The sequence below is a fragment of the Lithobates pipiens genome, unplaced genomic scaffold, assembly GCF_037356315.1.
Source record: "Lithobates pipiens isolate NorthernLeopardFrog02 unplaced genomic scaffold, aLitPip1_a1.2 Scaffold_13, whole genome shotgun sequence".
Lineage (NCBI taxonomy): Eukaryota > Metazoa > Chordata > Amphibia > Anura > Ranidae > Lithobates > Lithobates pipiens.
Window position 1 is genome coordinate 222,964,298 of NW_027507718.1, and position 25,418 is coordinate 222,989,715.

The 25,418-nt window shown below is 45.6% G+C and overlaps 2 protein-coding genes across 6 annotated transcripts in view; one reads left to right on the forward strand and one right to left on the reverse strand.

Moving 5' to 3' along the window:
• The window catches only part of TBC1D2 (TBC1 domain family member 2), a 101,466-nt gene extending 87,560 nt beyond the window's left edge, over window positions 1-13,906 (reverse strand). For 3 of the 5 annotated variants that reach the window (XM_077476252.1, XM_077476255.1, XM_077476256.1), the window contains exon 1: window positions 13,368-13,602. The gene's annotated coding sequence lies outside the window, so the exon portion shown is untranslated. The other 2 variants (XM_077476253.1, XM_077476254.1) reach the window with 2 other exon arrangements.
• Window positions 13,907-18,658: 4,752 nt separating this feature from the next.
• The window catches only part of ELP1 (elongator acetyltransferase complex subunit 1), a 133,138-nt gene continuing 126,378 nt past the window's right edge, over window positions 18,659-25,418 (forward strand). Inside the window, exons 1-2 of the mRNA XM_077476258.1 lie at window positions 18,659-18,811; window positions 25,013-25,184. Of these exons, the coding sequence (XP_077332384.1) occupies window positions 25,035-25,184 (150 nt within the window). The 5' untranslated portion in view covers window positions 18,659-18,811; window positions 25,013-25,034. The remainder of the gene's footprint in view (window positions 18,812-25,012; window positions 25,185-25,418) is intronic.

Sequence of the window (25,418 nt, forward strand, 5' to 3'; positions counted from 1 at the left end):
GGGGCTTGTTTCTGTGCATAGTGAGGGGGGCGAAATTAATGTAGGGTGGATGACAATGAACTGTTGTAGAAAGAAGTGGCCAAGTTGGGGCACAACAAGGATGAGATTTTTTTAGTAGAGACAATCTGTACCAGAAAAAAGAAGAGAAGGGTTAAGATGTCGAAGGTTTCTATGATATAGTTTGGTAGTTGGAAGGCAAGGAGGAGGCAGACAAGGAGAGAGTGAAACTAAAAAGGTGGTGATCAGAGAGAGGAAAAGGAATATTGGAGAGGTTGTGCAGAGTGCATAGGTAGGAGAATATGAGGTCAAGACAGTTGCCAACAGAGTGAGTAGAAGCACTTGTCCATTGTTTTAGGTCAAAAGAGGAGGTTAGGCTCAGTAGCTTAGAAGTAGCGAGAGTGTTAAGATTAACAAGGATGTTGAAGTCACCAAGAATGATTGTTGGAATTTCAGAAGAGAGAAAGTAGGGTAGCCAGGCAGAGACGTCCCCAAGGAAGTTTGATACCGGTCCAGGGGGGCAATAGATAACAGCAATTCTCAATGAACCCGGAGAAAATAGACGAATACAGTGAGCTTCAAATTAAGGGAAAGGGACAGAGACGGGGGTGGATGAAGAATCTGAAAAGTGCTTTGAGGGGATAGGAGGATTCCAACACCACCTCCTTTCCGTCCACTAGGCCTGGGAAACTGAGTCCACAGGAGGCCACCATAGAAGAGAGAAGCAGGAGAAGAAAGGTCAGATTCTTGAATCCAGGTCTCACTAATTGCAAGTAGGTTCAGGGAGTTTGTGATAAATAGGCCATGGACAGTAGTGAGTTTGTTACAAACAGAGCGGGCATTCCATAGGGCACAGGAGAAGGGGAGGCTGGTTCTAGGCTGAAGAGGAATAGAAATTGGATTGTGTGGATTGCAGCTGCTATCAGAGGATGGGGGGTGCCGGGTATGTTGGCCAAAAGTAAATGATGGAGGTACAGGATTTGGGGAAATATCTTCAGAAGTTAGGAGAAGCAGAAGGGTGAGAGAGGTGATATTGGAGTGTGACTTATGTGGGGGGACATGTCCCAGTGTCCTGCAGGTTTTATTGGTATATGGGTTCAATATTAGCAGGAGCTGATACGTGCAGTAATAAGGTGAAGACAGGAGTGAGGGTGATTATATATATATATATATATATATATATATATATATATATATATATATATATATATATATATATATATCTATATCTATGTATATATATATATATATATATATATATATATATATATATATATATATATATATATATAAAAGCTGTGGGGTGGAGAAGATGGGTGAAGGAGAGAGGATGCAACTGTGAAAAGGAAAAGAAGGGACGAGAATGATACAGAGTGGTGAGATTGAGAGGAAGCCTGAATGAGAGGTGAAAAAGTTTGATGGAGAATCAGGTCACCTGAAGTCTGTTTAGTGTTCTGCAGAAGTCAGTTGTGGATTTTCGCTTTGTGCATTCACTGAAGTGCTGCGCTGAAGCGTAATTCTTAATCCAATATGAATACTTTATCCAAGATGATAGTTGCCAATGCAATCCCTGCCTGTGCATCCCCTAGAGGCCTAAATTTATTTTAGTTTGGATGGGGGTATTGCCAATTAATTAGTCAGGATTGCATAGGAGGAACACATGGCTAACAGAATGAACTTCTCACACCAGAGGCTGACTACATGACACAGCAAGGGAGCAGAAGGGTCATAATCATAAAGATAACAGCTGACAATTTAGGTATAGACAATAAGAAAGCAAAATAAACATCACAGTGATATGGACAGAGGTAAAGAATTTGAAGGCAGCATAGATCACCAAAAGCACATACACAGAATTAGCAAGCAAATCCCAGTTTCAATTAAAGGTGGAAGATGTGGTTGAGCGGATACATACACAGAATTAGCAGGGGATCAAAGCCCCACTTGTCTCCCCCTCTGCTCTGCGGCACCGGCATTGTAACTGTAGGTGCCCGGCTGTGGCTTCACAGCCGGGCACCCACTGCGCCATGCGCAAGCGGTGCCACACGCCGTGATTGGTCGCTCAATCATCTGGGACCTGATTCGGTGCCACATTTCACAATACCATGATCAAATAAGTGAATAAAAAGTGGCACGCTCGTGTAATAATTGTCCAGGTACAAGTGGTACCCATTTCCGAATAAAAGTGACACCAAGTATCAAACAATCTTTACAGTGCTCCCTATGTAGTCTGGGCAGTTCTTGGGCTCCACGTGACTATCTTTTCCCTCGTAAACCCTAAAACTATAGGTATAGCCTGTTGCCCTGTCACAGAGTTTATGTCATGGTTATGCAGTGATCTTCCTGTTTGCTTACCTCCCCTCATGTGTTCAGACTAAGAGGCCAGCCACTTCCACCTTGTAGTTTTTATAACCTCTCCTCTAAGCATGGCTCCACCCCAGGCCCTATCAGGGAACCTTATATTAACCTGTGCACTGCAAGCCAACAGTGCTGATCAACCATTGTGTATTCCATTATGTATTAGCGTCCTGTTACCTGCCGTGTGCTCTTCTGTTGTTCCGTTACCGACTTTGGCGTGTCCTTGATGATCCCTGTTTGCCTGTGATCCTGACCTTGGCTTTGTCCCTCACTATCCCTATCCTCCTGTTGCCTACTGTGGGTGTGAGCTGGGGGACGCTGGGGGTCACGACCTGGAGCCAGTTGCAGCCAAGTCCATCCTCACCACTAGAGGCGCTGGTGAACACCTGCTGGCTCTTAGACTCCGCGCCCCAGGGAATCTTACACTCTAACCCCCAGTGGGATCTGTCTCCCGTCCGCAGCAGTCCGCCATAGGGTCCACAACCTTGCCGTGCACTCCTGATCCCTACGGTGTGCATCTGTCACCTCGCCTCAAGGTGACCTGACAGTTTATACATTTTGACCCCATATCTGGTACGCTTGCTGGGAAGATACTGTTTGAAAGACAAGCAGAAAGAAAATGTAATCAGGGACTCGTCAATGTAGACAACTTAATCAGGAGTAAACAAGGCTGCAAACTGTTGGGTGAAGTGGTTTACGAAGGGCTGAATTTTGTGCAGCCAATCGTATTCAGGGTCACCCCGAGTACAACAGAGTTCATTATCATTAAAATGCATGAACTGCAAGATCTGCTCATATCTAGCCCTGGTCATGGATGCAGAGAACACTGGCATATGGTGAATTGAGTTAGTGGACCAATATGACCGCAACTCACTTTTTTTAGCTATGCCCATGAGGAGGGATAGGCCCAGGAAGGTCTTAAATTTGGAAACCATAATAGGTTTCCAATCTCTGGCAAGGGTCAACTGGGCATTAGCAGAGATGAATTGACCAGCATACCAATCGCTTTGTTCCACAATAGATCTATAGATCTTCCGTGAAAAAAAGCGAATAAAAGTCAAGTGACATAAAATCAAATCAATCAATGACTTGAATTCCGGGTTGGCCAGTGAATGGGGGAAGTATTGGTGTTGCAGAAGTGGTGGGCTCCCAATTAGGATTGGCATATTCTGCAGGAAGGACACTATGGACTCAATGGGTCTGCGTTTGTCTTCTTGGCGGCTGCAGGACACTACTTGTGCTAGGCACTGCACCAGCTTGAACCACACTTATGGGACTCACCCCATCACCACATGTTACTGCAGTGCTGGATGTATGACCAGGGTGTACTAGGCTGCTGGTACTTGCCAGTTCACCAGAAGGATGAGCGGCACTAGTACTGGAGAGCCCTGCGGTTCTTGCGCCTCAACAACAGAAGAACGGGGTCGGGTACACCTGACCTTAGCAGGGACCACTACTCCATCATCAGAGCTATCTGTCAGGGTGCCGCTGCTGTCTACAGGTTTGTATTCTGAGCCTGAATCTGACAGATGGGTGACTTTCTCTTTATGCCGCGTACACACGACCAGACTTTCCGGCAGACTAGGTCTTCCCGACTGACTTTCAGTGGAGTTCCGACAGACCTTCCGAATAAATGGACTTGCCCACACCGGCCTCCAAACTCAGCATTTACAATGGCGATTTCGCCCGCAACACCAACCGGCAGCCTCCCCCACTCCACGATGGACCGGTTTGTGGAAAAAACCGGGCCGCGATCGTACGCGGCCACCACCGCGCGGCAGGCCTCACCGCAAATCGAGGCCCCGGCTTCGGCCTACTCAGCTCCGGCCTGCGTGGCCCCTCCGGAGGAGACAGCACCTGACATGGAGGTAGGCGAACACACAGAGGGTCAGACAGCCTCAAGGGACACACCATCCCTACAGTCTCCTGCCCATCCACATCTGCCTGGCTTTGCTTCACCTCTCCTCATGCAGCAGTCCCTGATACCTCCACCATTACAAGACTGTCACACAGAACTCTTGGCACAGGCTGTGGCTGCTCTCCTCTCCCCTATGATTGCTGCCTCAGTGGAAAAAGCCATCAGTACAGGCATGCAGAAATTTCAAGCCCAATTAGGGGAACATACTTCTAGATTGAATGAGGCTGAAAATCGCATCTCCAATTTAGAGGAAGAACTCTATCAGACACAATCCCTGGAACAAGCCCAGGACAGAACCAATAAATATGTGCTGGAAAAGCTCGATGACCTTGAAAATAGGTCCAGGAGGAGCAACCTGTGATTTGTAGGAATTCCTGAATCGCTTCCCCAGTCTACTTTGTCAGAACTCTCTGCACGCCGCATCCCTGAGGCACTGGGTCTCGGGGGGCCCTTTACAGTGGAACGTGCACACCGTGTGGGAGCTTTCAACTCAGAACGCAAAACCCTGCGCCCGATAATAGCTAAATATCTCAACTACTCGGACAAAACCTCCATTCTACAGCAGTACCGACAATCCAGGTCTCTTCAGATTGATGGAGCTAAAATCTTAATCTTTGCTGACTACTCGGTGGATGTTTCCAAGAAACGAAAGGCCTTCCAACATATCTGCACGGAACTCCATCAACGACAGCTGAACGACAGCTGAAGTTCTGCGGATTAAAGCGCCTAATGGCGAACAACTTTCTTTTTATGACCCTGATGAGGCAACCCGCTTCCTGAAGTCGCTACGCTCGGACCCTCATCTCAGACCCACACCCAAGGCAGCTCCAGTCAACCGAGCCCTAGACCAAAGAAGCCCACGGAAAGACTCTCCTAAGCGCTTCAGGGCTGCGGGCCCGGCTCAACACGCTCAAAGCTCGCGTTGATGGGCTTCAGTACCCTGCAGGTTCTCTCACTTCTCTCCCGGGTTTAAGGCCCTACACAAACCCTTCTCTCGCCTGGATGAAGTGACCCGTTTTGAACCTTTCCCCTCCTGGGCCGTTCACACTTGTCAGGTAGTATCAGAAAAGGGTAAAAAAGGGCTTTTTGAGCCATCCTGATCTGTACCTTTTTCTGTACATTTTTCTTTTTTTCTTTAACTGTTCTCTTTTACTATTACTTGAATTGTTTTCTACAAATTTACAACTGCTTTTCCCCTAGGGTTTCCTATGTGCAGATCTTCACGCGCACCCTGGACCCTGCCTGGATTGATGGCGTACCCCGTTCCCCCTTTTGTAGGGCGGCAGTACCTGCATCAACCACGGGGCTTGGTTAATGGAGCTGATCTGCACAGTGGCCCCCATGCGGAAAAAAGTGAAGTTGGTGATTGTTTATGTTAACTTCCTATATGTATGTGCCTGGCATTCACACCCTTCCCCCCCCCCCCCCCCCACCTCCTCCACCTCCCCTTCCTCCTCACTAAGCCTGCCCACAAGCAGTCTTTACTCGCTGTTGTCGTACGGAGGGACATGTCGGCCCTCCATACGTTAACGTCCTCACTTCTGCAGCTCTCTAGGCTAACCAAACAAATGATACTAATACGTTCCAGTCATGTCCCCTTTAACGCTCCATTATGCTTCAGATAGTCTCATGGAATGTGAAAGGGCTTCGTTCCCCCCCCAAAAGGCTGAACATATTGAGGCACCTTAAAAGGCTTAAAACAGACATAGCGTTGTTACAGGAAACCCATCTCTCTTCAGCTGACTTTGACCGGATGAAGAAGCTATGGGTGGGTGATGTGGTTGGCTCTGAGGCCGTTGGCCGTAAGGTGGGAGTACTTATCCTCATCAATAAGACTCTTCCCTGTAAGATCTTATCTACAGACGCAGATCAACAGGGCAGACTCCTCTCTATCCGGGCCCGAATAGGGACCAAAGAGCTTGTAATATCTAATGTATATGCCCCTAATAATCCTACAAAGCAATTCTTTAGCATGTTAACTGGCTGGCTCCTGCGTTTCCCTCACCTTCCACAAATTGTAGGGGGCGATTTTAACTCCACTTTTCACCTGCTCGATGATAGGTCCTCGTCTCCGCGCCCAGCCACACCTCCAGCCCCTACCAATCCCACGAGCCTTTGCGTCGACGATAGACTCCCTTCACCTCCATGACATCTGGCGACTACACCACCGGACCGACCGTGAATTTTCTTTTTACTCCCACCCACACAATGTCTTCACTAGGATCGACTACATCTTCTGTACAAACGACCTGATTCCCATACTCCCTGGAGCAGACATCCATGACATAGTTATATCGGACCACACACCCATCTCGGTGACCCTAGAGACCCCAGACGTTCACCCCAACCCCAAAATATGGCGTTTTCCGTCCTACCTTCAACACAACACAGACTTCCAATCATACATGGAGAAAGAGTGGGCAATTTACACACAAACGAATGCGATGCACACCGATAGTCCAAACCTGTTTTGGGATTCTGGCAAAGCGTTCCTCAGGGGACACATTATCTCCTATGCATCCTCATTTAAAAAACACGCCCTTCTTAACTACAAGACCTCCAGTTCCAGATTGCACCAAGCCCAACGAGTACTCTACACCAATGATTCTCCCGAAAATCGGACGGCTTGGCACTTAGCCAAGCAGTCTTTTGACACATGGGCTGAAACCTTGGAAACCACCAAAAGGGCCTACCTTGATGCTACTTTACATAAATTTGGCAACAAAGCTGGCAAGCTTCTTGCCAGACTTTGCAAAGGTCCATACCGCCCGTTGGTCACCCCATCCATACGCGATTCAGACGGTCGTGTTACGACCACGCAGAAAGGCATAAACGCGGCTATGCTACGCTACAACTCTGCCCTCTATTCGGCAGACCCTATTGACCAGCACAAGGCACGCAACTTCCTCGGTAAAGTCGAGTTTACCCGAATATCTCCCGACCAACTCGACGCTCTAAATGCCCCCATCTCGCCTTTGGAAATATCCTCCACGATTCGGACTCTAGCCTCTTCCAAAGCCCCTGGCCCTGATGGCCTAACAGGCGAATTTTACAAATCTTTAGGTCCTCTACTGACTCCCACTCTTACGAATGTCTACCAACACATATGGTCCGGTGGCCCCTATATACCCTCAGGCAACCAAGCGATTATCAAACTGCTAGAAAAAAAGGGAAAGACCCACAAGAACCTGGGTCGTACAGGCCCATTTCGCTCCTAAACCTTGATGTCAAGATCCTTTCCAAAATAGTAGCCAACCGCCTGGCCAACGTCATCCCCTCCCTGATACATTCCGCCCAATCAGGTTTTGTCAAGGGCAGAACAGCAACCATTAATATCAGGAAGGTGATGATAGCGCTGCAACACGCTAGATGCAACCCTAACAGTGACCTGGCCATTATTACCCTTGATGCCGAAAAGGCTTTTGACAACATCAATTTTGAATGGCTGTCCATGGTTTTGGGCGAGATGGGCTTCTCTGACCCCTTTCTTCACCTAATCAGCTCCATGTACACCTCCCCAGCAGCTAGGCTAGTCGCCGCAGGCCTCCTCTCAGATGAGTTTCGCCTGCATAAGGGAACCAGACAGGGCTGCCCTCTATCCCCTCTCCTTTTTAACATTGCTCTTGAACCACTTTCCAGATACCTATCAAACGTAGCCCCGTTGCATGGGATCAAAATAGGGTCACACAAACTAAGAAAGTCTCTCTTTGCAGATGATGTTCTTATTTTCTCTGCCAACCCGTCTGCTGACATGCCCATGATTAAAGATACTTTTGACCAATTCAGAAAATGCTCGGGATTGCGTATAAATTACTCCAAGAGCGAGATACTCCCTTTGGGCTCCCGTCCACATCCAACATGGGCCCAGCATTCCATTTTCACAATAGCAAAATCACATATCACTTACCTGGGTATTAAAATTGGGAAGCTCCCTTCTTCTCTCTACAACCTGAATTACCCTCCCCTCTTTGCCAAAATTGTTCAAGAATTTGAAAACTGGATGGATCTACCTCTTTCGCTTCTAGGAAGGTGTCACCTAGTCAAAATGGTCAGTTTCGCACGCCTATTATATCCTCTTCAGACGGTCCCTCTACTTCTTCGGCACAAGGACACCAAACTCCCAAACGCCGCAATCTCCAAATTTATATGGCGAACCAAGAGACCACGCATAGCGTTTACCAAACTTCACCTTCCTAGAACCGAGGGAGGTATTAGTCTCCCCAATCTAAGAACATACAACCTAGCCTGTCTTTTGAGGGTAGGCATGGACTGGATAACCCAAAAATCCCGTTGCTCAAACTATCAACTGGAGGCTGAAATGACACATCCCTACTAACAGCCCTTCTCCACTGTCACTCCAACATAATCTTTTGCTGAGAGATACAGCTATCGCCTGGAGAGAGGCAAGAAAAGGTCTCAAACTGTCTCCTTTCATGTCAAGACACCTCCCGATACAGGGTCATCCAAACTTTACCCCAGGTCTGGACCACCATCCTTATGAAACATGGTGACAAAAGGGCCTTACTACCTTCTCATTCTTATGTGACTTGGACTCTGGTCGCGCATTATCTTTCCGGTCTTTAGCCCACAAATTCTCCTTGCCGGAATCATCTGCCTTCCACCATGGCCAATGCCTCAGTTTTCTACAGAAATCCTGCAGGGTAGAGCACACGAGGTTCAGATCCTCTTTCATTGAAACACTTCTCCATAAGGACTCCTACAGAATCTCTGACATCTACAAACCTTTACTTCTGAAAACAACGCCTCCTCTGAATTCATCCTCAGTCTCCAACTGGGCGAAAGACTTTTCGGATAATGACATAGTGGAAAAGATCCTGCACGGCCTCAACTCGGTCTACAACCTGGTCCCAAATGAATCCTGGAGGGAAACCCAGTTAAAGATTTCTCACCGAGCGCACATACCGTTCCTGCCATCAGTGACACCACATAAGTCTCCTGATTCATTGTGCCCTCTCTGCCAACACCCAAGACCTTCCCTCGCTCACCGCTACTGGTCCTGCTTGGTCATCTCATCATTCTGGGATCAAATCTTGGCCTTCATCTTCGAGATCACGCTCCTGAAGCTTCCTAAAGAGCCGCTACTCCTTATCTTTGGGTACTGGGACCCCAAACTACTCTCATGGTCAACCACTTCCTCACCTCCGGGCAAGGAATGGGCCCTGATTTGTCTGTTACTTGCTAGGAGAGCCATTCTAGCCAACTGGACGTCCACTGCCACACCTTCGGTTTCTCAAGTCAATAGAGACCTCATGCACCTTCTTTTCCAGGATAAACTTAATACAAATCTGCACCAACCAAAAACCACACAGCGTTTCCATAGCAGATGGGACCTGTTCATTGCCTCCAAACTCACTCTTCAGGAACAAACCCGCCTTGAGGACCACTCTTTCATTCGCAAGGATCCCCTGTTACCAGCGAACTTTGCTACATCCTGAAGCTTCAGTTTACAGTCTACGGAACAGCAAACTTTTTTTTTTCAAACCCTCGCCCCCTTCACCGGGTCTGGTTCCCCCCCCCCATGTATGGACTGCTATACCTGACTCAGCACGTTCCACCTCCCCCCCCTCCTCCTGCCTTCCCTCTAGTCGTCTGTTTTATCCTTATGCATGCTACATGTTTGATTTTGGCTCCTTTTGAGGATATCATGGTGCCTTACTATTCTCAGATCCATCCAGTTGAGGCCCCCCCCCTTCTCCTTCTTCTGAGGGAGAATGGGTTGGCCTTTATTTCTTGTAAAGAGTACTGTGTTCATAATACATTTCATGTCATGTAACTGCTTGTATACGACTTACATTCTACTTCAAAAATTCTTTGTGCTTACCACGTTGTATTCTTTGTCATGTACCATCCTTTTAAAAAAAAAAAAAAAAAAAAGAAAGTTCAATAGCCAGTAGCCAATAGCTGCCCTTGCGTATTTGGTCCGTCAGACCAGCATACAGACGAATGGTTTTCCCGATAGGAATTGAGTCTGTAGGACAGATTTGAAACATGTTCTATTCCTAGGTCAGTTGGATTTTTTAACAAAAAACGCATTGATGCGCCCGGACTTTCCGGCAGACTAGGTCCGACAGAATCAGTCCATCAGGCAATCCGATCGTGTGTGGGCTAATCAAATCGATTAGCCCACACACGATCGGATTGTCTGACGGACTGATTCTGTCGGACCTAGTCTGCCGGAAAGTCCGGGCGCATGTACGCGGCATTACTCTCATCTCTCATGCTCAGAAACATGTAGGCCTCTTAACTAGTGGCCTCTAAATATACTGGTACAACTAGTGCAACTCACAGGCAAAAAGAGCACCTGATTGTCAGAGCCTGCTTCAATCGCTACCAAAAAAACTGTTATGCTGCGTACACATGATCGGACTATCCAGCGGACTTAGTCCAGCGGACAACAAGCTGGACTTTGCAGCGGCGGTCCGCCGGACTTTTTGAACGAGCAGACTTGCACACACACGCCAGACTTTTGAAATGAACGGACTTGCCCACACACGGAGTAAAGTCTGTTCATTTTGAACGTGGCTCCAGGTAGCCGGGACTAGCGAAGGAAGTGAATGTCGCCGCCTCCATCAGCGAGATTGACACCTTGCTAGCCCCATCACCTGGTATGGATTTAAAGGGGAATCCCTACGCCGAAAAAACGGCGTGGGGGTCCCCCAAGGTCCATAGCAGACCCTTATTCGAGCACGCAGCCTGGCCGGTCAGGAAAGGGGGTGGGGACGAGCGAGCGCCCCCCCCCCTCCTGTGCCGTACCAGGCCGTGTGCCTTCAACATGAGGGGGTGCTTTGGAGAAAGGGGGGGTCTGCGGGAGGGGGCTTATCGGAATCCGGGAGCCCCCTTATTAAATACTGATACCGGCTCCCACCCTATGTGAATGAGTATGGGGTGCCATGTACCTCTACCCATTCACCTGGTGAAAAAAGTGTAAATAAAAAAAACACAACACAAGTTTTTTAAATAATTTATTAGACAGCTTCGGTGGTCTTCTCTTCTTCCGTCTTTGGGGGTCTTCTCGCCGGACTCCTCCGCTATCTTCTGCTAGCTCGGCGCCGCCATCCAGGGGTCTTCTTCTGACTTCAGGGTCTCGTCCCACTCTTTGGTTCTTCTTGCCGGGCCTCAGCTATCTTCTTATAGCTCTTTTACTAGCGTTGGCCTGGTCTTCTGCCACCGCCGCCTTCTTCTTCTTCCTTGCGATGTTGACACAACTCTCTCTCTGGCAGCAATAGCAGGGAATGCGTTGTGGGGCGACTTATATAGGGATAAGGGGCCCTTATGCTGTCACAGTCCCGGAGGATGCTGAGACTGTGACATCATAAGGGGCTGGGTCACCATGTGACATCACCCCTTCCCCAAAGCACCCCCCCCCCCATGTTGAGGGCACACGGCCTGGTACGGCTCAGGAGGGGGGGGGCGCTCGCATGTCCCCACCCCCTTTCCTGACTGGCCGGGCTGCGTGCTCGGATAAGGGTCTGTTATGGACTTTGGGGGGACCCCCAATCCATACCAGGTAACAGGGCCAGCGAGGTGTCAATCTCGCCAATGGAGGCGGCGACATTGACTTCCTTCGCTAGTTCCATCTACCTGAAGCCACGTTCAAAATGAACGGACTTTCCTCCGTGTGTGGGCAAGTCCATTCATTTCAAAATTCTGACGTACTAGCACACAAACGGGCGGACTGTCCGCCGGACTGCCGAGTCTGGCGGACAATTTTGAGTCAAAACTTCTTTCTAAGTCCGCCGGGACTTTTGGAAAGAAAAAGTCAGCCGGAGCCCACACACGGGCGGATTGTAAAAAAAAAAGTCCGCCGGATAGTCCGATCGTGTGTATGCGGCAATAGCGTTCGAAGGGATCACAGGCTCTGTGAACGCTGCAGTTATGTGTGTTGCGTTTTGTACGTGACAGTGATCGTTCTGTCAGTACAGAAGGCATGGATCCTCTGTTCCAGTAAAGCAGGAACACGGATCAATGCCTTTCATTAGTAAAAGAACCTCTCCCACTACACTGAAACACCAAGTAGGCACACGGTTAACCCTTTGCTCGCCCTGATGTTATCCCCTTCCCAGCCAGTGTCAATAGTACAGTGACAGTGCATATTTTTAACACTGATCACTGTATTGGTGTCACTGGTTCCCAAAAAAAGTGTCAAAAATGTCAGGTGTACGATTTGTGCACCACAAGATCACAGTCCTGCTATAAGTCGCTGATCGCCGCTAGTAAAAAAAAATTTAATTCCATAAATATATCCCATAGTTTGTAGACGCTTTTATGCAAACCAATCAATATACACTTTTTTTTTAAACAAAAATATGTAGCAGAATTGATGTGATTGTATGTGTCCAAGTCCATTCATTCGGAAAGTCCGTCGGAACTCCGCCGAAAGTCCGTCGGAAAGACCGTTGGACCTAGTCTGCTAGAAAGTCCGCTCGTGTGTACGCGGCATAGCACACTTGGGTGGGCTCCGAGCGCAATTTTCTGCGCTCCGAGTCCACCCTATTTTGAAGCCTATTAGAGCCTATTATGCTTCAAAAATACATCACCGCTGCTGTAATTCAGGCGCCCACATCCTGAAAGGGGCTGGACGCCTGAACAGGGGGTGGCCGCGGCAGCCATGGATAGATTCATGCTATCCATTATACATGCAGGGGGGTGGTGTGATAGAGGGGGTGGCGCCTGTGCTCCCTTATTAGACGGGCCCCCACTGCTTTAAAAAGAAACACTTCTAAGAAGGAAGTATTATAATCACCAAGATCTAAAAACAGAAAAGTGTGTGTTTTTGTTGAATGGAAATAACCAATTAAATAAATATTAAAATCGGCAAACAAACCTTATAGAAAGTCGTAAACACCAATATGAGTGCTTATCAGAACAGAGAAGACAAAGCATTACATATTTACCCAAAGAGCGGTTTGCCACAAAATAAATACTACATTAATAATAAATAAAAAAAATAAGCATAATTAGTAATATGAAACAACAATAGCATAATAATAACAAAATGACATAAATAATACATTAACAAAAGCCTGATAAAAGGTCAATGGCTGAATATATTAGACTTTCAAGGCAGACATACCCAGTTAGCACAGCAATGCTGTTTCTCGTAGATCCACAAAGCTCACTGACTTCCTGATCAGAGCTGTGAATCAGCTCAGCAAGTTAATACAGGATTATATTCTCCAGATAACATTCCATCCGCCTGGTATATCTGGTCTCATGACACTGTGCATAAAATCAGGGTGCTTCTACTGACAGTCATATTCTTTAGCATGTGTCATAGTCAGTCTATGTCCCAACAGCTAGATTTTGCCATACATACCATGACGTCTCCCTTAGGAAATCCTCCCAGTGTCTGGGGAGGGCCCAGCAGCTCTTCAAGCCAGTGCCTGTTGACCACTGCTATTAAGCAATTGTGGTATACTTGCATTTTGAAAAATATGAACACGTGATTGTAGGTTTTGTTGTCTGATTTCTAAATCACTGTACAGTAAGAGAAAGTTATCATGGTAAATATACCTACAGACATATACCTACAGACATACGGCTTCGGTTTCGCTTCTTACCTGATGCAGCTTTATCTGCAAATCCTGGCATGTCTGCTATAACTGCATATGCGTAGTCACAACAAATACAGCCTTCGTGACAACAGGAGGTCACACTTATGTAACAGAAAAGAAAAAAACAGAAAACCAGAGCGTGCTGGCAGTGTTGATCAATAAATTTTGTATTAAAAAAAAGTTTGCACTTAAGTGAGACAAACTTGGAAAATTATTATTATTATACAGGATTTATATAGCGCTAACAGTTTGCGAACGGTTTACAACATGGGGGCAGATAGTACAGTTACAATACAATTCAATACAGGAGGAATCAGAGGGCCCTGCTAGTTAGAGCTTACTATCTAGGAGGGAGGGTCAAGTGGAACAAAAGGTAATAATAGCTGTAGGGGGTGATCAGATGGAGAAAATGAAAATACAGTTGTTAGCTAGGGATGAGCCCGATGTTCCAGTCAAATGTAAGTTCAACTGGAACATTAGGTGTTCGCTAAACAGCGAACAATATGCGTTGTTCGTGGCAAATTCGAAAGCCGCCGGAAAACCGTTAAAAGTCTATGAGACACTAACATGAAAAATCAAAAGTGCTAATTTTAAAAGCTTTTATGCCGCGTACACACAACTGGACTTTCCAGCAGGCTAGGTCCGACGGACTTCCCAACGGACTTTCGGCGGAGTTCCGACTGACTTTCTGAATGAACGGACTTGCCCACACATGACTGGGCTTTCCGTCAGACTAGGTGCGATGGTCTTCCCAACAGACTTTTGACAGAGTTATGATGGACTTCCAGATGAACCACGTGCCCACACACGGACTAAATTCCATTCATTTTGAACATGATGAGTTATGAAGGGACTAGAAAAGGAAGTCAATCTTGCTGCTTTTATCTGCGAGATTGACACCTTGCGAGCCCCGTCGCCTGGTATGGATTTTAAGGGGGACACAGCATGGGGGTCCCCCCAAGGTCCATACCAGACCCTTATCCGAGCACACAGCCTGGCCGGTCAGGAAAGGGGGTGGGGACAAGCAAGTGCCCCCCCTCCTGAACCGTACCAGGCCGCATGGGAGCTTTGGGGAAGGGCTGCGGCCCCCCTCACCCCTATGGACCTTGTTCCCATGTTGATGTTGGGTTCTGCAGGCGGGGGGCTTATCGGAATCCGGGAGCCCCCTTTAATAAGAATGTTTACTACTGTGATTGTTGTCATTGGTTACAACGATCAAAATGTTAACCTGATCTGTGAGCTGCTGTGTCCTTCACAGATTACGTCGCAGGAATGGGGGGACGTGCTGGTACATCCTCCTGATTCGAGGAAGCAACCATTCAAGCTTGACCAATGTAACAATAGCTATACCTGAAATTCATCTTTATTATAATAAAAAATAATTAAATATAATGTAAAAAAGTAATCAAGAATAGAAAAGTGATTCATGAAAGCACTTCTATTAAAGCTCAAAATATGTGCATGCTGAAACTAGTCTGCTTTTTTTACCTTGTACACACTTTTAATTTTTTCTCTGGGTTGAATGAAAAAAAACCTGACAGCTCAGGCTGAAGCCATTGTACTAATGATCCGATGTTAGTACAGCAATCTCCCCTGCTGTGCTATTGTGTTCTAACAGGGGGACGGCCAGAACACTCCAGTCAGCTGACCTTTTTTGGTCACGACCCTTCAACATAAGTCGGACCGGCTGCCGTACACATGGGCTGAATGTCGGCTGGTTTCAGCCTGTGTGTACTAGGCTTAAAACAGTCGGCGGTCTTAATGAATAGATTTGTCACTAGTAGCTTCCACTGGTCTTTTTTTCCTCATTTAACTGACAGGTGTATGTTGCCAATTGTACTTCTGCCCTTAGCTCAGGCTTTTAGACAGGAGTGTGTGCTTAGCTGAGAAAGCACCTCCTCCCCTATTGAAGACTCTTGTGATGTATTACATAATTTTGGCCTAGGCCAGAAACCAGGAAATAACTGAAAAAAAAAGTTTAAAACAAGTAAATATGACACACTTTTTTTTTATCTATTTACTAATAATAGCAGCAGAAGGATTAATCGCTTCCCGCCCGCCCTATAGCCGAATGACGGCTATAGAGCGGGAGCTCTCGTCCGGGAGGCCGTCCCTGGATGTCCTCGTGTTTACTTCCGCAATGCGGGGAAGTTTTGTGTTTGCCGTGTCCCCCGGAGACAGGCAAACACATATCGCTATAAACGGCCAATCACAGCGGCCGTGTACAGCGCGATCGGCCTATCCAATGAGAGATGATCTCATATGTAAACATATGAGATCATCTCTCAGCGCCGCTCTCCCTCCTCACACAGACAGCGTGTGAGAGGGGAGAGATGAACGGCTGCAGCGGCCGTAAGTGAAAAAAAAAAGTGCCATCCGCCCCCAGTGCCATCCACCCCAGTGCCATCCACCCCAGTGCCATCTTCGCCCAGTGCCATCCTCGCCCAGTGCCATCCTCCCCGGTGCCATCCTCCCAGTGCTACCTGCCCCCAGTGCCACCTGTTAGTGCCACCTGTTGTCAGTGCCACGTATAAGTGCCATCTGTCATCAGTGCCACATAGTGCCATCTGTCATCAGTGCCACATATTAGTGCCATCTGTCCTCAGTGCCACGTATCAGTGCCATTTGTCATCAGTGCCACCTGTCAGTGTCACGTGCCATCTGTTGTCAGTATCACGTGTAATCAATGCCACTTATCAGTGCCATCTGTCATCAGTGTCACGCGTCATCGGTGCCATGTATTAGTGCCATCTGTGCCACATATTAGTGCCACGTATTAGTGCCATCTGTCATCAGTGCCACGTATTAGTGCCATCTGTCATCAGTGCCACGTATTAGTGCCACGTATAAGTGCCATCTGTCATCAGTGCCACAAATTAGTGCCATCTGTCATCATTGCCACGTGTCATCAGTGCCACGTATAAGTGTCATCATTGCCACGTATCAGTGCCATCTGTCATCATTGTCACGTGTCATTGTCCTGGTGCCCCAGGGCCTTCAAAAGTGTAATAGGTAGTCAACAAGTTAGATGTGTAATTTATGCTCCTAGAACACGTGATGGCGCTCCCTGCATGTTGGGCCTCTCTATGTGGCCAGGCTGTGAAAAAGTCCCACACATGTGGTATCGTAATACTCAGGAGGAGTAGCAGAATTTTTTGGGGGGTGTCATTTGTGGTATACACATGCCATGTGAGAGAAATAACCTATTACATTGACAATTTTGTGGAAAAAAATAAAAAATCTTAATTTTGCAAAGAATTGTGGGAAAAAAATGACAACATCAAAAAGCTCACCATGCCTCTTACTAAATACCTTGGAATGTCTACTTTCCAAAAAGGGGTCATTTGGGGTGTATTTGTATTTTCCTGACTTGTTCGGGTCACAAGAAATGAGATAGGCCACCAGTACATCAGATGTGATCAATTTTGTGCGATTCGCACCACAGCTTGTAGACTCTCTAACTTTCACAAAGACCAAATAATATCCACTAATTTGGGTTATTTTTTACCAAAGATATGTAGCAGTATAAATTGTGGCCAAAATTTATGAAGAAAAATTATTTGCATAATTTTGTCACAGAAACAGAGAAATATGCGTTTTTTTCAAAATTTTCGGTCTTTTTTCATTTATAGCGCAAAAAATAAAAACCCCAGAGGTGATCAAATACCACCAAAAGACAGCTCTATTTGTGGGAAAAAAAGGACAAAAAATGTATTTGGGTACAGTGTTGCATGACTGAGTAATTGTCATTCAAAGTGTGAGAGCACCGAAAGCTGAAAATTGGTCTGGGCAGGAAGGGTGTTTAAGTGCCCAGTAAGCAAGTGGTTAAAAACAGTCACCGTTTATTGAGAGAGTGAAATTCTGTTTTAAGTCAACGAGGCCTGGTTGCAACGGTGAGCCAAATGGCTGACTTGCTGTGTGACATGTTGGCCCCCTTACAAAGTGCTGCTTTGCTGTGAAGAGACATTCTGAAGGCAGTGGCATCGCCTTCTGAATACCTATGCATACATCCCAACTTTTTATGGTGGGAATGAGGGACACCTATCAACAAAAGTATGCAGGCATAGAACACACCCCTTGCCACGCCCCTTTAAAGAAGAAGTGTGCAAAAAAAACAAGATTGGTTAAACCCACAAGTGCTTTTTTTTTTACCAATATCATTCCTTTATATTGGCTTTTGGAATTTACAAATTCAGCAATTTAGATGAAAGGTTTAGCACTGGGAAACACTTTTTAGTTAGATAAAAAGTGTATTTTATATACAACTATAGAGATCAGACCAAAATGAGGGACAAATGAGGAGGAATGAGGGATAGAGGGACATTGCTCAAAATCAGGGACAGTCCCTCGAAATCAGGGACAGTTGGGAGCTGTGCCTATGGCTGGTTAGACATATTCCTGTATGTTAGAAAAAGCAAGTGTGACACAGTTGAAGGAAAGCTGTGTGTGTATATGTGTGTGATATATAGATAGATAGATAGATATAGCATTTATTTACTTCATTTGGGAGTGGTGTACCTCTAACCTATATATAATAACAGGGCCAGGTTTAAAGAAGAAACAAATATTTTGTTTATATTAGTCTTCGTTTAAAAGATAACATGTTCCGTTTAAAAAAAAAAAAAAAAAAAACTCTGGCAATTGTTTACATTTCATTTTGCCCATCTCAAACATGGCCACTCAGCCTTCTAGACATTGGAAGGCGGAATTACGTCACATAAGCGTACTAGAGCACAAGTAGTATGATATGTTCTGTCTCCACTTGGGGGAGCCATTTTGGTTTGGCCTCTCGGCTTATCGTCACGAAGCCTTGGTCTTCGGAAACATGTCTCGCCAGCTTTCAGCCGTTCAGAATAAGAGACAGCGTTGAGAGCTGAGAAGCGGACAGGAGTGCGTTGCAGTGAATGGTGGGCTTCTGGCACTGCATGGGAAGCAGGAAACGTGGATAGTGCACCGATCTTTGGTATGTGATATCCTGTTCGTTTATGGCTGCTATAACATACAGCTTCTGCCATAAGTCATTGCAATCATTCCTGCTCTGGTGTGTCGTTTTTGTTTCTGAGCAGTAATAGCACACACTGCCATTTCTTTGTGCTGTAGCTTCTCGCTTTTAAAGTGCAGTTAGAAATAATCTTGTATGTGAGTCTGCTGCAGGCAGGTGGGAGCATTTCCTCAGTCTCCTCTCTACCAGTGATCGCTGTCCTGTGTAACTCTACGGAGGCTTATAAGGTGAGGAGGAACAGCCAGTCCCCTCCCCAAGTGAGCATAACCTCAGAAGGCAGGAGAGTCTTCCCAATCACGTTGTTGCTGTTGACTGGCTGTCACATAAATGCAGCACAAGTGAATGTAATGTGATGACACAGATTAAAGGGTAAAAATACACATCAATGTTCTTACTTAAAAAGTGGGGTCAGCGCATATCTGCACGTCAAATCTGTACATTCTTTTTATGCATGCATAGTGTGAATGAGCCTAAGGACATGACATGTAGGCCCTTTTCACACAAACAAACATTCTGATGGGGTACACCTGTCCATATTATTATTATTTTTTTTTTTTTTTTTAGTTGGACCCAATCAGAACCTCTGTTCTCCGCTTTGGAGCGGGATGTAAACAGACATGTGTCAGTTTACACCCACCTGCATCCAATCGGATCTGCTAAAAACAGAAGGATCGGATGGCAGTCGTTTTTCTTTCTAGAAGTACTCGCTCCAGTGTCTGCTGCACATTATCGCTGATTCCGGTTCAGAAATGTGGGTGTGCCGCGCTGGGATAATATATATTTTCACTGCAGTAATAATCTTACATTATTCTCAAATCATTCATTACTAATCACTCGTTTTCAGAGTCCGCTAGGATCTTTAAAGTGGTACTAAATCCAAAATTTCTTTTTTTACCTGGTGATCCTGCCACAAACACACTTCTTGTCTTAGGGTGTCTCCACTCTGGATGAAGGAGCAACAGTGATACATTTTGGACAACAGCATTGTGGGTCTGGGAGCAGGCTAGTGTTAGGCCCCTTTCACACATGCGGACGGTATGTCCGTATTTCATCCATCCGTTTTCGGATGAAATACGGACATACATTCATCCCTATGGGATAGCGGGTGTCTGCGGATGAACATCCGCAGACACCCGATTTCGTCCGCCTCCCCTATTGTCCGATTCTGCAGACGGAGGAAAATCCTATTTTTCTATCCGTCTGCAGAGCGGATCGGATGAACACGGACAGACGGTCCGTGCTCATCCGATCCCCATAGAGGAGAGCGGAGAGCTGACAGGGCGGTCCCCGCACAGTGTGCGGAGACCGCCCTGTCCGCAGCCAGCTCAGCGGGGACAACGGAGCGATCCCCGCTGAGCGAGCGGATCATTACTGATCCGTCCCGTGTGAAAGGGGCCTTAGACTAGCAGATTTAGGCTCGGTTCACACCTAAACTGGCCGTGGATCACACAGAAACGCTGTGCTTCCCTGTTCTCCATTTCGGGGAGGAATCAGGGCGGTATCTTTGCCTGAATTCAGCCCTGAAACAGAGCCACAGCTGCGCCGGAGATATGTGAACCAGCTCCCTAGAGAGCCGGTCACGTTCTCCTGCTATCCCCGCATCCAATTTGTATAGGTGTGAACCCAGCTATAGACAGACATGACTAACAAATTAAAGCTAAACTCCAGGTAACACTTTGTAATCAAATACAGCATTTTTTTTTTTCTTGTTCTGGGATAAAGGTGTTACATAAATAAAGGGTGATCATTTTAAGCAACACTGTTGGTGATAAATAGTTGATCTCAAACTTCTAACTGCTAATTTATCTGGACAGCTTGGTCAGTTGAAAAATAGCAGTCTAAAGCCTCATACATACGGTACGATTGTTGGCAGGGGATTGTCTGTTGACAGACTGTTTGTCCTAAAATCTTACCGTTAGTACGCTCCTTTTGAAAACCGTTGTCCAGTTTTCCGCCAACAAATGTTGGATGACAGGCTAGTACATTTTTGGCGGACAACAGTTTGACGTCAGATTTTCGGATGGTCAGTACACAAATCCGTCACACAAAAGTCGAAAGTACAAACGCGCATGCTTGGAATCAATGGTCCAAACACAACATTAGCAGAAGGGGTCCAAAGGGTGGCGCTCAAGAGCTGAAATTTCTCGTATGTCACTATGTTTGTTGCACGACAATTGTGATTGGCCATAGACCTATACATTATCTGCAGATTTTCTATGGTCAGATGGAAAAAGTGGAACAGATTCCTCCATCTACGCTGAACTGTGTGGATGGAGGAATCTCCCACTTTTTCCATCTGACCTTAGAAAATCTGCAGATAATCTATAGGTGTATGGCCAGTCTTAAGGCCCACACACACGATCAGACTTTTTGACAACAAACATGCAAATTAGCTGTTTTGGAGCAACATCCAACCGTGTGTACGCTCCATCGGACAAACTTTTTTGGTTTTCATCGGACTTTTGTTGGCTGTGCGAACGGACAAACTTTCTGGCAACAAAAGTCTGATGGAGCAAAGTCTGATCGTGTGTACAGAAAACCATAGGACTTTTGTACAAAGTACAAACAGGCATGCTCAGAACCAATGCAAAAGATCAGACAACATTACAGAAGTTGACCAAAGGTGGCGGTAAAGAGCAGAAAAACCACGTGATTTTGTGAAAGTTGGCTGAAAAAGTCCTGCTGTGTGTATGCAATACAAGTTCAGGGCCGACGCCCTTTGTACAAAAATCCAAGGGAAAGTTTGTACAAAGTCCTATCGTGTGTATGAGGCTTTAGTATGCAAGACAAGATTCTGGCACACACCCTTAAGACAAAAAAATCAGATGCTTGGTTGGCCAACAGTCGTACCGTGTGTACGAGGCTTAAGGCTTCACACCGTGTGGTTCAGCTGCGATCATCGCACCATAAATCATGCGGAAATCACAGAAGACCACACCGTGCAAAGCTTGTCAAGTGAAAGAAAACCCTGAAACCTTTTTTGGGTGACAAGCTTCACGCCGTGCAGTGTGCCAACATAGCAGCGTGATTTATCACAGCAGAACCGCACCGCGTTTGTAGGTGTCATTAAAATGAATGACATCTGAAATGCACATTTTGTGATTTGTCATTTTAGCAGAGCTTTTTGAAATTGCGGCGATTCCGCCCGTGATTCAAAATGCCCAGGTCTATTACCGACCGGGCAAAAATAAAAGAAAGAAGTCTAAAAAAGAAACTAATGTAGCCACTACGTCCTAAGAATTGTTGAGCTGAAATAATACATTTTTGTTTTGGGCTCCAATACAACTTTAACTTTTTTCTTTCGTTCATGGCTAGTGTTTGGCTGAAGCCATTTATTATCAATCAACTGTGTTTACTCTTTTTAAATCATAATCACAACAGAATCTACCCAAATAACCCTGATTAAAAGTTTACATACCCTGCTGATTTTGGCCTCATAACATGCACAGTTGACACAAAGGGGTTTGAATAGTAACCATCCTCACCTGTGATCTGTTTGCTTGTAATTTAGTGTGTGTGTGTGTATGTGTATATATATATATATATATATATATATATATATATATATATATATATATATATATATATATATATATATATATATATAAAAGGTCAGTGAGTTTCTGGACTCCTGACAGACCATTGCATCTTTCATCCAGTGCTGCACTGACATTTATGGATTCTGGGTCATGGGGAAAGCAAAAGAATTGTCAAAGGATCTGCGGGGAAAAGGTAGTTGAACTGTATAAAACAGGAAAGGGATATAAAAGATATTCAAGGAATTAGAGAATGCCACTCAGCAGTGTTCAAACTCTAATCAAGAAGTAGAAAATGAGGGGTTCTGTTGAAACAAAACCACAGTCAGGTAGATCAACAAACTTCAGCCACAACTGCCAGGAAACTTGTCCGGGATACAAAGAAAAACCCACAAATGGCTTCAGGTGAAATACAGGACTCTGAAAACATGTGGTGCGACTGTTTCAAGATGCACAATAAGGAGGCACTTGAAGAAAGATTGGCTGAATGGTCGAGTTGCCAGAAGAAAGCCATTACTACACAAATTCCACAAAGTATCCCAAGTACAATACGCCAAACAGTACCGAGACGAGCCTCAAACCTTCTGGCACAAAGTCATTTTGGAGTGATGAGACCAAAATTGAGCTTTTTGGCCACAACCATAAACACTACATTTGGAGAGGAGTCAACAAGGCCTATGATGAAAGGTACACCATTCCTACTGTGAAACACTGAGGTGGATTGCTGATGTTTGGGGATGTGTGAGCTACAAAGGCACAGGAAAATTGGTCAAAATTGATGGAAAGATGAATGCAGTATGGTATCAAAAAATACTGGAGGAGCATTTTGCATTCATCAGCCAGGAAGCTACATATGGAATGTACTTGGACATTTCAACGTGACAATAAACCAAAACACAAGGCCAATTCGACCGGTCATTGGCTACAGCAGAATAAAGTGAAGGTTCTGGAGTGGTCATCTCAGTCTCCTGACCTCAATATCATTGAGCCACTCTGGGGAGATCTCAAGCATGCAGTTCATGCAAGACAGCCCAAGAATTTACAGTAACTGGAGGCTTTTTGCAGAGGAATAGGCAGTTTTACCATCTGAGAAGATAAAGAGCCTTATCCACAAATACCACAAAAGACTTCAAGCTGTCATTGATGTTAAAGGGGGCAATACACTAGAGCTGCCACGACGCGTCGACGTAATCGACTAGGTCGACTAAGAAAATACGTTGACGTGCGTGCAGGGCGTCGATACGTCACAGTGGGGTCAGTGCTTAGTATCTACCGCTGCCCTCCGTGCCGCCATCCCCCTCTCTTCTCCCCCCTCCGTGCCGCCGTCCCTAGGGGTGCAACGGATCGTCACCGATCCGTGATCCGAGCGCACATGCCACGATCCGTGGAGCGCTCCGCGGTCTGGGCCTTAGGAGAGGCCGCGGCTTCGGCCTAGCTCCGAAGCAGTGGCCATCTTTCTACACCCAGGCGTTTACAATGTGATCGCTCCGATGGAGCGATCACTTGTAAACAAACCGGCGTCATGACGCCGATTTTCTCTCTTCCCTCTCTGTACTGATCTGTGCAGTGAAGGGGAGAGGTCGGATGGAAGCAGCCACCCCTCCATACCCTGCCAATACTCTGCCAGCCAATGCAATACTCTGCCCGCCAATACTCTGCCCGCCAAAGCAACACCCTGCAATACTATACTCTGCCAGCCAAAGCAATACTCTGCAATACTATACTCTGCCAGCCAATGCAATACTCTGCAATACTATACTCTGCCAGCCAATGCAATACTCTGCAATACTATACTCTGCCAGCCAATGCAATACTCTGCAATACTCTGAAATGCAATACTCTGCCAGCCAATGCAATACTCTGCAATACAATACACTGCCCGCCAATGCTCTGCAATACAATACTCTACTCTCAAGGTTATCCAAAGGATTAATTAGCTAATCAAAAAAAAAAAAAACACTAGATTCATTAAAAAAGAAAAAAAATAATCGGATAGTCGTTGACTAATCGAAAAAATAATCGATAGATTAGTCGACAGACAAATTAATCGTTAGTTGCAGCTCTACAATACACGGTATTAAGATCTGAGGTATGTAAACTTTTGATCAGGGTCATTTGGGTAGTTTCTGTTATGATTTAAAAAGAGTAAACACAGTTGATTGATAATAAATGGCTTCAGCCAAACACTAACCATGAGTGAAAGAAAAAAGTTTTTGTGTTATCATTCATATTTTCTGAGAAATGTCCAAGAAATCATAAATTCTGCCAGGGTACGTAAACTTATGAGCACAACTTTATATATTGGAGCTGCTGGATTCTGGTTAAAATGAGAATCGCGATTTGTTTTTGCTTAGAATAATGATTCTCGCGGTGTAACATCTTTCACATTATACAAAAAAATTGGGCTAGCTTTACTGTTTTGTATTTTTAAATTCATTGAATTTTATTTTTTTTCCAAATAATTGCGTTTGAAAGACTGCTGCGCAAATACAGCGTGACATAAAATATTGCAACAACCGCCATTTTATTCCATAGGGTCTCTGCTAAAAAAAATATATTTAACAATCTATCTAAACCAATTTTAATATCATATAATGCAACATATTATTATTTTTTCTTTCTGCAGCTCTTTGGTAAACATCGTCAAAATGCGAAACCTTAAGTTACTCAGTACTCTGCAGTGCAGATCAGCTCAAGGAATGGGTATCCCACAATGCAGCTCCATACGCACTGACACTGGAACAGTTCTCATTGGTTCAAATTATGGGTTCGTGGAGTTAGACCCCAAAACAGAACAGGTAACTGATATAATACATATTCATTGTATGTCAATTTTGTTTCTGGTTTGCAGAACAGAAGACACAGAATCCCCCTGGTCAGGTATTCAGATCCCATTAAGATAATTTGTTACTCTTGCAGAAAGTTAGGATAAAGGCTTGCATGAAAAAAAAATCCTGATCTTGATCACTTTAGACATGGTGGAATGGTAGGCTTTGGTAAGGTTTCTAAAGTAGGTTTAGGTGTTTGTTATT